Source organism: Macaca thibetana, chromosome 4, assembly GCF_024542745.1.
Source record: "Macaca thibetana thibetana isolate TM-01 chromosome 4, ASM2454274v1, whole genome shotgun sequence".
Classification (NCBI taxonomy): domain Eukaryota; kingdom Metazoa; phylum Chordata; class Mammalia; order Primates; family Cercopithecidae; genus Macaca; species Macaca thibetana.
This window is the reverse complement of record NC_065581.1, coordinates 134,140,991-134,156,292: the sequence shown is the minus strand read 5'-3', so window position 1 is coordinate 134,156,292 and position 15,302 is coordinate 134,140,991. Positions and strand designations below refer to the sequence as shown.

At 39.4% G+C, this 15,302-nt stretch overlaps 1 protein-coding gene across 4 annotated transcripts in view; it reads left to right on the top strand.

The window, feature by feature from the left end:
• AKAP7 (A-kinase anchoring protein 7) overlaps positions 1-15,302 on the top strand; it is a 155,257-nt gene that overhangs the window by 31,442 nt on the left and 108,513 nt on the right. For all 4 annotated transcript variants that reach the window (XM_050786348.1, XM_050786349.1, XM_050786351.1 and 1 more), the window contains exon 5: positions 10-170. In XM_050786348.1, coding sequence (XP_050642305.1) covers positions 10-170 — 161 coding nt within the window. The remainder of the gene's footprint in view (positions 1-9; positions 171-15,302) is intronic.

Genomic DNA, 15,302 nt, shown 5'->3' with positions numbered 1-15,302 from the left:
TCTTACTAGTGGTATTGATGCTCTTTTGGAATTGAAACCATTCATAGAAGAACTCCTCCAAGGAAAACATTTGACTTTGCCCTTTCAAGGGATTGGCACTTTTGGAAATCAGGTTGGATTTGTGAAGCTGGCAGAAGGGGATCATATAAACTCACTTTTGGAGATAGCAGGTAAAACAGCAACACACTCATATGAAATCTTGTCTGTTGGAGAAGCAATATTTTTCAATTTTGTAATAGAGACTTGACATTTTTTAATTTTGAAAGATGATGGACTAGACTCAAGTATTTTTTAGGACTGTCCCAATCATAAGTCTGAAGGATTTCAGTGCTTATCACAACATTTGGCATACAGTAGCTGGCACTTGGTAAGTACTGAATCAATGAATAGGCGTCACTGGTTGCCTATTCAAAGGCTTGTAGGAGTTGTTATTCCCATTCCAGAGAGCCAGTTGGTGAATCAGCAAGGTTTCCATTTATGCCGCTCCCCTCCACCCACTCCCCTGGAGGGACTACTCTCTGAGCAGAAGGCCCATTGGTGTTAGCAGAAGACCTCACATGTGTTGGAGAACATATTGCTTTGTGCAGCACAATTGAAAGTGTCAGGGAATTGGAAGCAGAAAAAATCATAACCTGGTTGAGTGACTTCAGTTTGATCCAGAGATAGTAGGTTGGGTATTAGCCTACATGCTGTGAGAAATTTTTATTTTCACATCATTTCATGTCATGTCATCTAATTGCAGGTTCAGTAATCTGTAGTTCATAACACGCTTGCATCATTGGTCCATGCTCTGTGTTTTTTTTCTTTCTATCTATTATTCCTTCTACTGTTTTCTTTCTCTGCCCCCTCTTCCCTCTCTTCTTGCCTCCATCCCTCCTTCTCTTTATGTATCTACCCTTCTCTCTCTCTCTATCTCTTAAAAAGCAGTGTGATAATTACCTGGGAATCTACCACCCCAAACAGAAGCTAGTACTTTGGTAGTAATCTAACCATATTGTCCTTTCAGTAATGCATCCTTTTGCCTTCCTCCAATTAAGTTCACTATCATCCTGAAGTCAGTGTTTACTTCCTTTTATTTTCCCAAAGTATTTGCATTTTCATTTTAGTTGGTTTTAACTTAATACAAAGGGCATCGTGTTGTATGTGATCTATTGGGACATCCTTTTCGCTTAATGTTACATTGCCTCTTTGCTGTTTAATAATTGCCTATTTTGAAGTGTACGTTTGGCAGGGAGTGAGGATCAGGTTTCATTGCTGGTTTTTCTTTTGTGTTCTTAAGATATTTGTGATAAATATTTTTGTGAATGTCAATGTTCATATAGGGCTGGATTATCATTCAGATTAATTGTTAGAATGACATTTAGTGTAGTGTCAGTTGTGCTGTCTGGTACATGGTTTAAGTTCACTGAGTTCATTATCCATTCAGATGTATCAGAAGTAGAGCTGTTTAGTTATCTTTTTAGTAGAAGATTTCTGTTATATATTTGAAATACATTTTACATAACAGCATTTCAATTGGGTTGCAAATGTGAAATTCACTATTGTTATTAGTGACACAGCCACATTCGTTTTAGCTAAGGTTTTTATAAATTTATTACCCCTAAATTTCATTTCTTCTACATAATGTTGGGCCCAAGGAATTATACTTTAGTAGGAATAATTCATTCCTTTAGCATGCAGTTAGCCGGTGCCAGCTAGATACTTGGGATAGAAAACTGAAAAAATAAAAAAAATTAAAAAAAAGATCCTTTTTGTCTAAGGAGCTTATAGCCTTGTGCAGAAACAAACAGGCAAGCAATTGCAGTGCAATATAGTAATAATAATAATTTTTGTAATGAGAGGCAGAGGCACAGAGTATAGTGGGCACACAGGAGAAGGGGGCTGGATTGAGGAAGATTTCATAGGAGAAATAGCATTTGAGTTAACATTTGAAGTGTAAATACAGGTTTTCTGGTTGAACAAATGGGAGGAGTGTATTCTGGGTAGAGGGAACAGCATATGCAAATAAATCAAGTTCTATTTAGGGACCTACAAGTAGTTTAGTGTTACTGAAGTATAAATTGCAAATCTATAGATATCATCAAATGAGATTCATATGCTAAAGGGAGCAGTGAAGATAAAATAAGGGCATGAGGAGAGTGGTGAAAGTTTAGAATGGTGACCAAGGGAAATGGAAGGGGAAAGTTTAATAAGCAGCATGTAATGGGTTGCAGAGCAGTGCAGAAGGTGCATTTGGGATGAGTGCAAAAATTTGTAATGGTACTAATTTGTGATCTTCTCAAGTACTATTCTAGGATTTAGCTATGGGAATGGAGAGGGGAAACTGAATTAATCCATACTTGAGCACTTGTATGGTAGGTGTGGTAAAAAGACAAAGGAACAAGACTGTCAAGAGAGTGGCAGAATGTTTGATGTGATCATTATTGGACGTACATTAAGAGAAGGCAGTGAAGTCTGGATGGGACTAATATTTGGAAGGAGAATAGAGTAATAGGACTGAAGAAGAGAGTTAATAGAAGTTCAAGAGTGAGAAAGGAAAATCAGGAGGTGTGATCAGAGAGCAGTATATTGGATTTTATGAATTGAGGAGCTTTCTGGTTAATAGAGAGTATGTAGAAACTTCGCTCGTTGACGTCACAAAGAAAAACAAATGATAGCTAGAAGTTTTAAAATCAAGAGGAAGACAGATTATTAGGTTTCATAGGAGAAACTTACAGCTTCAGTGAAGTCCCTAGGTACATGATCAGTATACAAAAAACTATAAATAATTATTTTTTTAAGAGGCACAATTTTTAATAACAAGAACAGTAGAGACGTAGGAATAAGTCAACTAAAGGATATGCAAGACTTCTATGGAGGAAATATTTTGACTATTCCATCTTTACTAGGTATGTTTATCATAATACTTTTCCCTTTTCCTTTTGTAAAGACAGAGTCTTGCTCTGTCACCCAGGCTGGAGTGCAGTGGTGCAATCGTGACTCACTGCAGCCTTGAGCTCCTAGGCTCAAGCGATCCTCCTGCCTCAGCTTCTTGGGTAGTTGGGACTACAAGTGTGCGCCACCATGGCCAGCTAATTTTTTTTTTTTAAAGAGTTGGGGTCTCGCTATGTTGCCAAGACTGGTCTTGAACTCTTGGCCTCAAGCAGTTGTCCTGCCTCAGCCTTGTAAAGTGTTGGGATTGCAGGCATGAGCCACTGTGCCCAGCCCCTCCTTTCTTTTTCTGTTTGTTACAAGAGCATCTCCTCTCACTGAGAAATACATTTCTAGACTAAGCCAGACCATCAAAAAAATTGCATAGGTACTTAGACAAAATTGTGTAAAACTTTGTAGAACTGATATTACAGAATTGCTTTTACTGTAATTCTTTTGGCATTATTTGATGATTTTATAAGAAAAAGGTTTATGGAAATTCTCTGTGTTTAAGTATTAAAAATGTTGATTATATCTTGTTAAATAACATGAGTTGATTAGAAAAAATTCTTTTTGGCTGGGCGCGGCAGCTCATGCCAGTAATCCCAGCACTTTGGGAGGCTGAAGTGAGCAGATCACGAGGTCAGGGGTGACCAGTACTCGAGATCAGCCTGGCCAATATGGTGAAACCCCGTCTCCACTAAAAATACAAAAAATTAGCAGGGTGTGATGGCACACCCCTGTAGTCCCAGCTACTCAAGAGGCTGAGGCAGGAGAATCACTTGAACCCAGGAGGCAGAGGTTGCAGTGAGCCAAGATCGTGCCCCTGTACTCCAACCAAGGCGACAGAGCGAGACTCCATCTCAAAAAAAAAAAAAAGAAAAAATTCTTTTTAATTTTAATATAGGGGCTATTTCTTTTGAACATGTTGTTTTTTACCTAATGAATGTTGAACATTTAACTTTTGTCTTTGGGTTAGAATTAGTTACTTGAAAACTTAGAATTTAGTTTCTTGTGTACTTCAATTTAGAATATAGGATTTAGAATTTAGAATTTAGAATACGTTATTCTTTTTGTGCACTTATCTCATACCTGGCTTCATGTTTTCTTTACAGTTTTAGTTTCCCTTTGTCTCATTTTCTTTATTTTAAATTTACTTACTATAGTGTACACTTCTTTGGACTTATCTTAAGTCCTATTTTTAGGGATAGGGTGAAGCAAAACGTGTAAATAAGCATCCAAACAAATAAGCAGTATTTACAAGTCAAGGAGTACTTAAAATCATTAGTTGGCCAACGAGAAGGCAACTCTAATTGTTTTGAGGGCACATCATTTGGGACCAATGCCCACAGTTAATCTTTTCTTCCTGGGCAAATCATTTGGGACTGATGCCCACAGTTAAGCTTAATCTTTTCTTCCTGGCTGCTCTGGAAAAAATGCTAGACTTAGAGCTTTTCTTTGGTAATATAAACATCTCTGCACTCAAGAAACATTTCTAATTAGTCATCCATCTATTGTTCTTTTAAATAATTCACTGGGTGCTTGCAACGTTGAGAATTCCATCCATTCTTTGCAAATATTCTCACAAAGGCATTTTCCAATATTGATGAAAGATCCATTGTGTGCTGAGGAATGTGAAGTCTCACCAGCTTTAATATGAATATAAGCCCGAAGATATTGGTTTGTTATTACTGCTCCTGTAATTCTTCTCTTGATTCCAGAGGTATTGGGTACTGTTGATTAAAAATATTTATGTGTTTTCAAAAGTTTCAACAAAGCATTATAACAAATAGAAGCTGGAGGGAGAAAAGCATTCTTTCCCCTCATATAATCGCTGTTATACTTGCTTTTAATCTTTTACGTGTGTATTGTACTGTTGGTTTTGATTATAATTTTTATGCACTTTTATGAGAAACCTAAATATTTGAATATACATGGAAAACTTTATTCACTTACTGAAGCAACATGTATTTATTAATTATTGGGGACGTACTGTGTCAGGCATTGAAGTTTAGATATAGCCTCTATTTACATAGTGTTCAGATATTCAGAATGTTCAGCACATGGAATTCTTGTCAATATTTTGCTGCTTTAGATATATTTTTAAAAGAATGCCTCAGGCTGGGGACAGTGGCTTGTGCCTGTAATCCCAGCCACTCAGCAGACGGAGGTAGAAGGATTACGTGAGCTCAGGGGCTGGAGGTTACAGTGAGGTATGATTGTGCCACTACACTCTAGTCTGGGCAACAGAGGGAGACCCCATCTCAAAGAAAGAATGCCTTAGGATTAGTACTACTTCAATGCAACAGTATCAGTAAACTGATTTAATATTTGTTTTTGCATCATATTTTATAAGCTGTTTGGTCAAATGATATATTCCAACTTTCAGAAGAATATATTCCATTGACCAAAGTTTCTTAAAACTTTGTAATAAATTGTATGTATATGCCTACACAGGAATATTAAAATTTTGTTCATTCAAAATAATGGAGACAGAGCTAGTCTGACTTACTGTAAAGCAGGAAAATTTGTAAAGAAAGTAATTCTAGAAGATGGCCGAATAGGAACAGCTCCAGTCTCCAACTCCCAGCGCGAGCGACACAGAAGACCTGTGATTTCTGCATTTTCAACTGAGGTACTGGGTTCATCTCACTGGGGAGTGCCGGACGATCGGTGCTGGTCAGCTGCTGCAGCCCGACCAGCGAGAGCTGAAGCAGGGCGAGGCATTGCCTCACCTGGGAAGCGCAAGGGGGAAGGGAATCCCTTTTCCTAGCTAGGGGAACTGAGACACACAACACCTGGAAAATCGGGTAACTCCCACCCCAATACTGCGCTTTAAGCAAACAGGCACACCAGGAGATCATATCCCACACCTGGCCAGGAGGGTCCCACACCCACGGAGCCTCCCTCATTGCTAGCACAGCAGTCTGTGATCTACCGGCAAGGCAGCAGCGAGGCTGGGGGAGGGGCGCCCGCCATTGCTGAGGCTTAAGTAGGTAAACAAAGCCGCTGGGAAGCTCGAACTGGGTGGAGCTCACAGCAGCTCAAGGAAACCTGCCTGTCTCTGTAGACTCCACCTCTGGGGACAGGACACAGTAAACAATAACAAACACAGCAGAAAACTCTGCAGACGCAAACGACTCTGTCTGACAGCTTTGAAGAGAGCAGTGGATCTCCCAAAACGGAGGCTGAGATCTGAGAAGGGACAGACTCCCTGCTCAAGTGGGTCCCTGACCCCTGAGCAGCCTAACTGGGAGACATCCCCCACTAGGTGCAGTCTGACACTTCACACCTCACAGGGTGGAGTGCACCCCTGAGAGGAAGCTTCCAAAGCAAGATCAGACAGGTACACTCGCTGTTCAGAAATATTCTATCTTCTGCAGCCTCTGCTGCTGATACCCAGGCAAACAGGGTCTGGAGTGGACCTCAAGCAATCTCCAACAGACCTACAGCTGAGGGTCCTGACTGTTAGAAGGAAAACTATCAAACAGGAAGGACACCTACACCAAAACCCCATCAGTACATCACCATCATCAAAGACCAGAAGCAGATAAAACCACAAAGATGGGGAAAAAGCAGGGCAGAAAAGCTGGAAATTCAAAAAATAAGAGCACATCTCCCCCGGCAAAGGAGCGCAGCTCATCGCCAGCAACGGATCAAAGCTGGACGGAGAATGACTTTGACGAGATGAGAGAAGAAGGCTTCAGTCCATCAAATTTCTCAGAGCTAAAGGAGGAATTACGTACCCAGCGCAAAGAAACTAAAAATCTTGAAAAAAAAGTGGAAGAATTGATGGCTAGAGTAATTAATGCAGAGAAGGTCATAAACGAAATGAAAGAGATGAAAACCATGACATGAGAAATACGTGACAAATGCACAAGCTTCAGTAACCGACTCGATCAACTGGAAGAAAGAGTATCAGCGATTGAGGATCAAATGAATGAAATGAAGCGAGAAGAGAAACCAAAAGAAAAAAGAAGAAAAAGAAATGAACAAAGCCTGCAAGAAGTATGGGATTATGTAAAAAGACCAAATCTACGTCTGATTGGGGTGCCTGAAAGTGAGGGGGAAATTGGAACCAAGTTGGAAAACACTCTTCAGGATATCATCCAGGAGAACTTCCCCAACCTAGTAGGGCAGGCCAACATTCAAATCCAGGAAATACAGAGAACGCCACAAAGATACTCCTCGAGAAGAGCAACTCCAAGACACATAATTGCCAGATTCACCAAAGTTGAAATGAAGGAAAAAATCTTAAGGGCAGCCAGAGAGAAAGGTCGGGTTACCCACAAAGGGAAGCCCATCAGACTAACAGCAGATCTCTCGGCAGAAACTCTACAAGCCAGAAGAGAGTGGGGGCCAATATTCAACATTCTTAAAGAAAAGAATTTTAAACCCAGAATTTCATATCCAGCCAAACTAAGTTTCATAAGTGAAGGAGAAATAAAATCCTTTACAGATAAGCAAATGCTTAGAGATTTTGTCACCACTAGGCCTGCCTTACAAGAGACCCTGAAGGAAGCACTCAACATGGAAAGGAACAACCGGTACCAGCCATTGCAAAAACATGCCAAAATGTAAAGACCATCGAGGCAAGGAAGAAACTGCATCAACTAATGAGCAAAATAAACAGTTAATATCATAATGGCAGGATCAAGTTCACACATAATAATCTTAACCTTAAATGTAAATGGACTAAATGCTCCAATTAAAAGACACAGACTGGCAAACTGGATAAAGAATCAAGACCCATCAGTCTGCTGTATTCAGGAGACCCATCTCACACGCAGAGACATACATAGGCTCAAAATAAAGGGATGGAGGAAGATTTACCAAGCAAATGGAGAACAAAAAAAAGCGGGGGTTGTAATACTAGTCTCTGATAAAACAGACTTTAAACCATCAAAGATCAAAAGAGACAAAGAAGGCCATTACATAATGGTAAAGGGATCAATTCAACAGGAAGAGCTAACTATCCTAAATATATATGCACCCAATACAGGAGCACCCAGATTCATCAAGCAAGTCCTTAGAGACTTACAAAGAGACTTAGACTCCCATACAATAATAATGGGAGACTTCAACACTCCACTGTCAACATTAGACAGATCAACGAGACAGAAAGTTAACAAGGATATCCAGGAATTGAACTCATCTCTGCAGCAAGCAGACCTAATAGACATCTATAGAACTCTCCACCCCAAATCAACAGAATATACATTCTTCTCAGCACCACATCGTACTTACTCCAAAATCGACCACGTAATTGGAAGTAAAGCACTCCTCAGCAAATGTACAAGAACAGAAATTATAACAAACTGTCTCTCAGACCACAGTGCAATCAAACTAGAACTCAGGACTAAGAAACTCAATCAAAACCGCTCAACTACATGGAAACGGAACAACCTGCTCCTGAATGACTACTGGGTACATAACGAAATGAAGGCAGAAATAAAGATGTTCTTTGAAACCAATGAGAACAAAGATACAACATACCAGAATCTCTGGGACACATTTAAAGCAGTGTGTAGAGGGAAATTTATAGCACTAAATGCCCACAAGAGAAAGCAGGAAAGATCTAAAATTGACACTCTAACATCACAATTAAAAGAACTAGAGAAGCAAGAGGAAACACATTCGAAAGCTAGCAGAAGGCAAGAAATAACTAAGATCAGAGCAGAACTGAAGGAGATAGAGACACAAAAAACCCTCCAAAAAATCAATGAATCCAGGAGTTGGTTTTTTGAAAAGATCAACAAAATTGACAGACCACTAGCAAGACTAATAAAGAAGAGAGAAGAATGAAATCGACGCAATTAAAAATGATAAAGGGGATATCACCACCGACCCCACAGAAATACAAACTACCATCAGAGAATACTATAAACACCTCTACGCAAATAAACTGGAAAATCTAGAAGAAATGGATAATTTCCTGGACACTTACACTCTTCCAAGACTAAACCAGGAAGAAGTTGAATCCCTGAATAGACCAATAGCAGGCTCTGAAATTGAGGCAATAATTAATAGCCTACCAACCAAAAAAAGTCCAGGACCAGATGGATTCACAGCTGAATTCTACCAGAGGTACAAGGAGGAGTTGGTACCATTCCTTCTGAAGCTATTCCAATCAATAGAAAAAGAGGGAATCCTCCCTAACTCATTTTATGAGGCCAACATCATCCTGATACCAAAGCCTGGCAGAGACACAACAAAAAAAGAGAATTTTAGACCAATATCCCTGATGAACATCGATGCAAAAATCCTCAATAAAGTACTGGCAAACCGGATTCAGCAACACATCAAAAAGCTTATCCACCATGATCAAGTGGGCTTCATCCCTGGGATGCAAGGCTGGTTCAACATTCACAAATCAATAAACATAATCCAGCATATAAACGGAACCAAAGACAAGAACCACATGATTATCTCAATAGATGCAGAAAAGGCTTTTGACAAAATTCAACAGCCCTTCATGCTAAAAACGCTCAATAAATTCGGTATTGATGGAACGTACCTCAAAATAATAAGAGCTATCTACGACAAACCCACAGCCAATATCATACTGAATGGGCAAAAACTAGAAAAATTCCCTTTGAAAACTGGCACAAGACAGGGATGCCCTCTCTCACCACTCCTATTCAACATAGTGTTGGAAGTTCTGGCTAGGGCAATCAGGCAAGAGAAAGAAATCAAGGGTATTCAGTTAGGAAAAGAAGAAGTCAAATTGTCCCTGTTTGCAGATGACATGATTGTATATTTAGAAAACCCCATTGTCTCAGCCCAAAATCTCCTTAAGCTGATAAGCAACTTCAGCAAAGTCTCAGGATACAAAATTAATGTGCAAAAATCACAAGCAATCTTATACACCAGTAACAGACAAACAGAGAGCCAAATCAGGAATGAACTTCCATTCACAATTGCTTCAAAGAGAATAAAATACCTAGGAATCCAACTTACAAGGGATGTAAAGGACCTCTTCAAGGAGAACTACAAACCACTGCTCAGTGAAATAAAAGAGGACACAAACAAATGGAAGAACATACCATGCTCATGGATAGGAAGAATCAATATCGTGAAAATGGCCATACTGCCCAAGGTAATTTATAGATTCAATGCCATCCCCATCAAGCTACCAACGAGTTTCTTCACAGAATTGGAAAAAACTGCTTTAAAGTTCATATGGAACCAAAAAAGAGCCCGCATCTCCAAGACAATCCTAAGTCAAAAGAACAAAGCTGGAGGCATCACGATACCTGACTTCAAACTATACTACAAGGCTACAGTAACCAAAACAGCATGGTACTGGTACCAAAACAGAGATATAGACCAATGGAACAGAACAGAGTCCTCAGAAATAATACCACACATCTACAGCCATCTGATCTTTGACAAACCTGAGAGAAACAAGAAATGGGGAAAGGATTCCCTATTTAATAAAAGGTGCTGGGAAAATTGGCTAGCCGTAAGTAGAAAGCTGAAACTGGATCCTTTCCTTACTCCTTATACGAAAATTAATTCAAGATGGATTAGAGACTTAAATGTTAGACCTAATACCATAAAAATCCTAGAGGAAAACCTAGGTAGTACCATTCAGGACATAGGCATGGGCAAAGACTTCATGTCTAAAACACCAAAAGCAACAGCAGCAAAAGCCAAAATTGACAAATGGGATCTAATTAAACTAAAGAGCTTCTGCACAGCAAAAGAAACTACCATCAGAGTGAACAGGCAACCTACAGAATGGGAGAAAATGTTTGCAATCTACTCATCTGACAAAGGGCTAATATCCAGAACCTACAAAGAACTCAAACAAATTTACAAGAAAAAAACAAACAACCCCATCAAAAAGTGGGCAAAGGATATGAACAGACATTTCTCAAAAGAAGACATTCATACAGCCAACAGGCACATGAAAAAATGCTCATCATCACTGGCCATCAGAGAAATGCAAATCAAAACCACAATGAGATACCATCTCACACCAGTTAGAATGGCGATCATTAAAAAGTCAGGAAACAACAGGTGCTGGAGAGGATGTGGAGAAATAGGAACACTTTTACACTGTTGGTGGGATTGTAAACTAGTTCAACCATTATGGAAAACAGTACGGCGATTCCTCAAGGATCTAGAACTAGATGTACCATATGACCCAGCCATCCCATTACTGGGTATATACCCAAAGGATTATAAATTATGCTGCTATAAAGACACATGCACACGTATGTTTATTGCGGCACTATTCACAATAGCAAAGACTTGGAACCAACCCAAATGTCCATCAGTGACAGATTGGATTAAGAAAATGTGGCACATATACACCATGGAATACTATGCAGCCATAAAAAAGGATGAGTTTGTGTCCTTTGTAGGGACATGGATGCAGCTGGAAACCATCATTCTTAGCAAACTATCACAAGAACAGAAAACCAAACACCGCATGTTCTCACTCATAGGTGGGAACTGAACAATGAGATCACTTGGACTCAGGAAGGGGAACATCACACACCGGGGCCTATCATGGGGAGGGGGGAGGGGGGGGGGGGGAGGGGGGGAGGGGGAGGGATTGCATTGGGAGTTATACCTGATGTAAATGACGAGTTGATGGGTGCAGCACACCAACAAGGCACAAGTATACATATGTAACCAACCTGCACGTTATGCACATGTACCCTACAACTTAAAGTATAATAATAATAAATAAATTAAAAAAAAAAAAAAAAAAAAAAAAAAGAAAGTAATTCTAGTTGACCTTTGAACAACATGGAGATTGGTGCCCAGAACCCTGCGTAGTCAAAATTCCCCATGTAACTTTCGACTCCCCCAGAAGTTTACTACTAATAGTCTACTGTTGACTGAAAGCCTTATTGATAACATAAACAACTGATTAACACATATTTTATATGTTACATGTATTATTAATATATACTATATTCTTGTGATAAATAATTTAGAGAAAAGAAAATGCTATTAAGAGAATTCTGAGAAAGAGAATACATGTTTGCTGTTCATTAAGTGGAAGTGGATGATCATAAAGGTTTTCACCCTCATCATTTTCACATTGAGTGGACTGAGGAAGAGGAGGAGTGAGTCTTGCTGTCTTAGGGGTGGCAGAGGCACAAGAAGTGGAGGTGGAAGCAGGGAGGCAGGATAGGCAGGCACACACGTGTAACTTCTACTGAAAAATATCCATATATACGCCAAGCAGACCTAATGGACATCTACAGAACTCTCCACCCCAAATCAACAGAATATACATTCTTCTCAGCACCACATCGCACTTATTCCAAAATTGACCACATAGTTGGAAGTAAAGCACTCCTCAGCAAATGTACAAGAACAGAAATTATAACAAACTGTCTCTCAGACCATAGTGCAATCAAACTAGAACTCACGATTAAGAAACTCACTCAAAACCACTCAACTACATGGAAACGGAACAACCTGCTCCTGAATGACTACTGGGTACATAACGAAATGAAGGCAGAAATAAAGATGTTCTTTGAAACCAGTGAGAACAAAGATACAACATACCAGAATCTTTGGGACACATTTAAAGCACTGTGTAGAGGGAAATTTATAGCACTAAATGCCCACAAGAGAAAGCAGGAAAGATCTAAAATTGACACCCTAACATCATAATTAAAAGAACTAGAGAACAAGAGCAAACACATTCAAAAGCTAGCAGAAGGCAAGAAATAACTAAGATCAGAGCAGAACTGAAGGAGATAGAGGCACAAAAAAACCCTTCAAAAATCAGTGAATCCAGGAACTGGTTTTTTTGAAAAGATCAACAAAATTGATAGACCACTAGCAAGACTAATAAAGAAGAAAAGAGAGAAGAATCAAATAGACGCAATAAAAAATGATAAAGGGGATATCACCACTGACCCCACAGAAATACAAACTACCATCAGAGAATACTATAAACACCTCTCCACAAATAAACTAGAAAACCTAGAAGAAATGGATAAATTCCTGGACACATACAATCTCCCAAGACTAAACCAGGAAGAAGTTGAATCCCTGAATAGTCCAATAACAGGCTCTGAAATTGAGGCAATAATTAATAGCCTACCAACCAAGAAAAGTCCAGGACCAGACGGATTCACAGCCAAATTCTACCAGAGGTACAAGGAGGAGCTGATACCATTCCTTCTGAAACTATTCCAATCAATAGAAAAAGAGGGAATCCATTTTCACGATATTGATTCTTCCTATACATGAGCATGGTATGTTCTTCCATTTGTTTGTGTCCTCTTTTATTTCACTGAGCAGTGGTTTGTAGTTCTCCTTGAAGAGGTCCTTTACATCCCTTGTAAGTTGGATTCCTAGATATTTTATTCTCTTTGAAGCGATTGTGAATGGAAGTTCATTCCTGATTTGGCTCTCTGTTTGTCTGTTACTGGTGTATAAGAATGCTTGTGATTTTTGCACATTAATGTTGTATCCTGAGACTTTGCTGAAGTTGCTTATCAGCTTAAGGAGATTTTGGGCTGAGACAAAATGGCCATACTGCCCAAGGTAATTTATAGATTCAATGCCATCCCCATCAAGCTACCAACGAGTTTCTTCACAGAATTGGAAAAAACTGCTTTAAAGTTCATATGGAACCAAAAAAGAGCCCGCATCTCCAAGACAATCCTAAGTCAAAAGAACAAAGCTGGAGGCATCACGATACCTGACTTCAAACTATACTACAAGGCTACAGTAACCAAAACAGCATGGTACTGGTACCAAAACAGAGATATAGACCAATGGAACAGAACAGAGTCCTCAGAAATAATACCACACATCTACAGCCATCTGATCTTTGACAACCTGAGAGAAACAAGAAATGGGGAAAGGATTCCCTATTTAATAAATGGTGCTGGGAAAATTGGCTAGCCATATGTAGAAAGCTGGAGCTGGATCCTTTCCTTACTCCTTATACGAAAATTAATTCAAGATGGAGTAGAGACTTAAATGTTAGACCTAATACCATAAAAATCCTAGAGGAAAACCTAGGTAGTACCATTCAGGACATAGGCATGGGCAAAGACTTCATGTCTAAAACACCAAAAGCAACAGCAGCAAAAGCCAAAATTGACAAATGGGATCTAATTAAACTAAAGAGCTTCTGCACAGCAAAAGAAACTACCATCAGAGTGAACAGGCAACCTACAGAATGGGAGAAAATGTTTGCAATCTACTCATCTGACAAAGGGCTAATATCCAGAACCTACAAAGAACTCAAACAAATTTACAAGAAAAAAACAAACAACCCCATCAAAAAGTGGGCAAAGGATATGAACAGACATTTCTCAAAAGAAGACATTCATACAGCCAACAGGCACATGAAAAAATGCTCATCATCACTGGCCATCAGAGAAATGCAAATCAAAACCACAATGAGATACCATCTCACACCAGTTAGAATGGCAATCATTAAAAAGTCAGGAAACAAACAGGTGCTGGAGAGGATGTGGAGAAATAGGAACACTTTTACACTGTTGGTGGGATTGTAAACTAGTTCAACCATTATGGAAAACAGTATGGCGATTCCTCAAGGATCTAGAACTAGATGTACCGTATGACCCAGCCGTCCCATTACTGGGTATATACCCAAAGGATTATAAATTATGCTGCTATAAAGACACATGCACACGTATGTTTATTGTGGCACTATTCACAATAGCAAAGACTTGGAATCAGCCCAAATGTCCATCAGTGACAGACTGGATTAAGAAAATGTGGCACATATACACCATGGAATCCTATGCAGCCATAAAAAAGGATGAGTTTGTGTCCTTTGTAGGGACATGGATACAGCTGGAAACCATCATTCTTAGCAAACTATCACAAGAACAGAAAACCAAACGCTGCATGTTCTCACTCATAGGTGGGAACTGAACAATGAGATCACTTGGACTCGGGAAGGGGAACATCATACACCAGGGCCTATCATGGGGAGGGGGGAGGGGGGAGGGGGGAGGGATTGCATTGGGAGTTATACCTGATGTAAATGACGAGTTGATGGGTGCTGACAAGGTGATGGGTGCAGCACACCAACATGGCACAAGTGTACATATGTAACAAATCTGCACATTATGCACATGTACCCTAGAACTTAAAGTATAATAATAATAATAATAAAAATAATAAAAAAATAAAAAAAATAAAAAAATAAGAAAAAGAGGGAATCCTCCTTAACTCATTTTATGAGGCCAACATCATCCTGATACCAAAGCCTGGCAGAGACACAACAACAAAAAAAAGAGAATTTTAGACCAGTATCCCTGATGAACATCCATGCAAAAATCCTCAATAAAATACTGGCAAACTGAATCCAGCAGCACATCAAAAAGCTTATCTACCATAATCAAGTGGGCTTCATCCCTGGGATGCAAGGT